The sequence below is a fragment of the Petaurus breviceps genome, unplaced genomic scaffold, assembly GCF_028583685.1.
Source record: "Petaurus breviceps papuanus isolate PSGF00001 unplaced genomic scaffold, PetGlider_PUasm1.0 227, whole genome shotgun sequence".
NCBI classification, from domain to species: Eukaryota; Metazoa; Chordata; class Mammalia; order Diprotodontia; family Petauridae; genus Petaurus; species Petaurus breviceps.
This window is the reverse complement of record NW_027185896.1, coordinates 2,866,962-2,870,921: the sequence shown is the minus strand read 5'-3', so window position 1 is coordinate 2,870,921 and position 3,960 is coordinate 2,866,962. Positions and strand designations below refer to the sequence as shown.

General features: G+C 38.1%; 1 protein-coding gene across 1 annotated transcript; it reads right to left on the bottom strand.

Annotated features, from left to right (window-relative positions):
• Window positions 1-1,022: 1,022 nt before the first annotated feature.
• Window positions 1,023-2,768, bottom strand: CCDC201 (coiled-coil domain containing 201). Its single transcript, XM_069095387.1, has 2 exons — window positions 2,304-2,768; window positions 1,023-1,109 (listed from the first exon to the last, which is right to left on the bottom strand). Exons 1-2 carry the CDS (start codon window positions 2,766-2,768, stop codon window positions 1,023-1,025), a joined length of 552 nt encoding a protein of 183 aa, XP_068951488.1.
• Window positions 2,769-3,960: the final 1,192 nt, after the last annotated feature.

Below are 3,960 nucleotides of genomic sequence, written 5' to 3'. Positions count from 1 at the left end.
ACTGAGCTCATCATTTCTTATAGCACAGTAGTATTCCTTCACAATTATATACCACAACTTGTTCAACCATTCCCCAGTTGATGGGCATCCCAGCAATTTCTAGTTCTTTGTCACTGCAAAGAAAGCTTCTATAAAAATATTCAATTCACATTCAAAGTTATAATTGCTATTTGTGAATTTCCCTCCATTTTATTTTTACCCACTTTTTTCCTTCTTGGTCTCTCTTTTTACACTCTCTTGGTTACCTTATCTTTTCCCCTTACCCTCCTATCCCTTAGTTTGCCCACCCTCTAAGAGTCCCTCCCTTAGCTTTTCCTCCACCGTCCTAATCTTTTTTTTTTTAAGCAATTGGGGTTAAGTAACTTGCTCAGGGTTACACAGCCAGTTATTTCTGGGTGGGTGCTAAGTGTCTGAGCCCTGATTCGATCCCAGGTCATCCCAACTCTGGGGCCGCTCTTACCTGCTATGCTACCTGGCCACCCCCACCCTCTTAAATCTTAATCTATACACCCTTCTATCAAAAAGAAAAGACAGATAAAAAAAGATGCTATCTGTATGCAGAGAAAGAACTGATAAATGGAAGTATGTATAGAATAATTTTACATAAACACATACACCTATTTGTGTCTAATGGTAGCCCTCTCCAGGGTGGGGAGAGGGGGATGAAGAGAAAAGGTAAAAAGTAAATTTACAGGATAGCTTTATTATATATTTAAAAGGAATAGCAAGTTGTACATAATAGATTTGCAGTTTCATGTGCAATCTTTTTTTTATTGTACTATGTTAATTAAACCTGAATTACCACTATGTTTCTAAACTTAGATCTGAGGATTTCAACATTTCAAGAATTTATTAAACCAATTTATTCAATTAAATCTCAATGATCAAAAGTATGCCTTATACTACAAAGCAAGATGCTTATTCATTTAGGTACAACAAAATACATTTATTGAAAATCTTTATACAGGAAGAAGTTATAGGAGTTTCAAAGAGTCCATTTAAAGGCTTTTTTTGGAAGATCATCATATGACTTCAACAACTAATTCGTGGTGTGTGGCTTCTTCAATGTTTTGGAGTTGACGAATTTCCCACTGACTCAAGTCGTTTGCCTATTTAAGAGAAAATCATTTCTATAAAATGGCACCATAGAATATGAGACCAATTTAGGAAAGATAAAGATACCAAATGTATTAATCCTATAGGACTCTTTCACTGATATTCTTAGAGATACAGAACATCCCTTAGGGTGTGGAATTGCCTTCAGATAGTTCAGATACAGTCTGCTAGATTCTTGAACTCTGTTGTAGGAAACAAATGGATTCCACAGCAACCAATATAAGGTTGTGTCTCTCCTCATTACCCAGCTAAGGCAAGGTGACCAGGAAATTGACTCATTCAGTGAAAATCAAACTTTACTTGCCATCCTGCTTTCTTGCCCAGGTCTTGAATGTGACTAATTAGGTACCTATTAATATAGCCATGGAATGCATCCAATGTTCCCTAGAATATCTAGGCTCTTGAGATGGCACCAAATTTTTAGTTCCAACCTATAGAAATAAGAGGAACCCTACCTAATCCTAGAGAATTAGACTGCAGTTCTACCTAGGCTAAACTCTTGCCATTGACAAATGGGGCAACTATCTTCTCTGACCACACTTCTGACAATGGATAGTTTGGAAAGTGCTGTGATATTTGATGGAGATCCATGGAATTTCCAGATTTCTTGGTCTTCAAATCAAAGACCCTTTCAATTGCTATGAGTTAGATCTTAGAAACGAATAGAATTTAATCCTCTTTTGATGCCACTATGTAGATAACTCCTAATTTGCAATAACAAATCATTTCTTTAGCATCGTTCTTCCCATGGTAATTGAAGGGACAAACATGAGAGTAGAAGTGGCTCCTGTGGGAATACTAAAGGCAAATGTCAAGGCAGTAGCCTCAGTGAGCTAGCTGTGGGGATGGAGATACCCTATTCTGGAGGAAGACTAAGTAGAAGGGAAATGAAAGGCCAGCATTAGTGCCAACCACTAGAGAAGGTTAAGGACGGCATCACTGAGAGTAAAGGAAAATTATAGGAAAGAGACAAGGAGTGTCTCCACCATTAACATCAGAATCTCTCACTACATAAATGATATAAAATTCATACAGTCATAAATGAACACTTGAAAGAAACCTAAACCAAACAAACTTAAGTCAGCGAGCACTAACATTCAATGGAAATGCAATCCCAATATTAAAAAAATTCATAGCATCCATAAGTGATATTGCTGTAATAAAGAATATTTGAAATCATTACATACCACACGTTTCTTCTTCAAATGGCTTTTTGTTTTAGCAGGGTCCTTTATTCCAGGTAATCCATAACAGCACCATTTTCTGAAAGATATCTTACTCTGTTTTTTGGTTAATTGATCAGGAATTTGACGTGCGTGCTTGTCTAAAGAGAGGTTCAAGCTATTTTGTACTTCTGCATTGGATTCCTCAGAAGCAGATACTGTAGAAAGTCTCTTCCTTTGGCCAATAGGCTTAAGACTTCTTGTTTCTGGATTAGTTGAAAATTCTAGAAATGGTGTTTTGGGCAGGGGAGACTCTATAGGAGTTCCCTTTTCACTTCCAGCTTCTTTTAGGTAGGATATACTTTCTAAGGAAAGTATGCTTTTAGACAGTGTGGTATCCACAGGTGTGCTATGTTTTATTAATTTTCTGGTTGAAGAAGTGAACTTTAAAGATGAATTCTCTTCCCTGGATATCCCTGAATCGAACATCTACAATGCAAAACATCAGGGATTGTTTTCTCCAAAATACCTATATCAAGGCCTAAAGAGTATTTAAATCAATTAGAAAGTAAGAATTATTTGAATAGAAAGGATCTTCAACTTGATCTGATTCCCAACTTGATCATGTTCTTCCATGAATCGCTGTCTTGAACAAGTAGGAGTCAGGACAGTCAATAAGGAAAGAAAAAATTTAATATACTAAACTGATCCTTGCCCCCAAAAGACCTATTCATTATATCCAGGGCTAACTTTGTATGTAGGGCAGCTTGGTGGCACGGTGGATAGAGTGCTGGGCCTGAAGTCAAGAAGACTCATCTTACTAAATAATAGTACAGGGCAAATTTGAAATCTCAGAGACTATATGGGACATCTCTACTTCTGTCCCTAGTTTAAAGTGACAGGACAAAAATGAAGGACTTCTTAGAATGTTTACCATTCCCTTTATCTCAATATCAGAAATCAGAGGGGCCACTAGGTGCAGTGAATAGAGCACTGGCCCGGGAGTCAGGAGGACCTGAGTTCAAATCCCATCTCAGACACTTAATACTTACTAGCCATGTGACCTTGGGCAAGTCACAACCCCAATTGCCTTGCCCTACCCTCTTAAAAAATTTTTTTAAAAAGCAGAAATCAGAAATGTCTAGTAGAGTTGCTGGAAGGAGGACTTATTAAAAGGAATAGGGAGTGCCTAGGTGGCACAGTGAATAGAGCACTGGTCCTGTAGTCAGGAGGATCTGAGTTCAAATCTGGCCTCAGACACTGGAAACACTTACTAGCCATGTGACTTTGGGAAATTCACTTAACCCCCAGTTGCCTCCAAAAAGCAAAACACACACACACACACACACACACACGCACAAAAGGAACGGAAAAATTTCAATTCACCTTTATACAAAGCTATTATATGTACTCACCTCCAGGGCCCACTAAAACCCTGACTTTTAGGAAATTCACTCAGATGGGTTTTAATGGCAACAAAGTTGTTTGTAGGTGGTATACACCTCACATTTCCCACTCTGCCTCCTAGGAGTCGAGTGTGGTATTAGTGGCTACCATGTCTCCTCCTCTAGTCATGTGAGCACTTTGCTGCTTCTGTCTCTATACACTATTTCATCTTAGGATACATGTTTTCCTAAGACCATGAAAGAAAAAATACAATAAAACAGTGGTGGCCATCTGC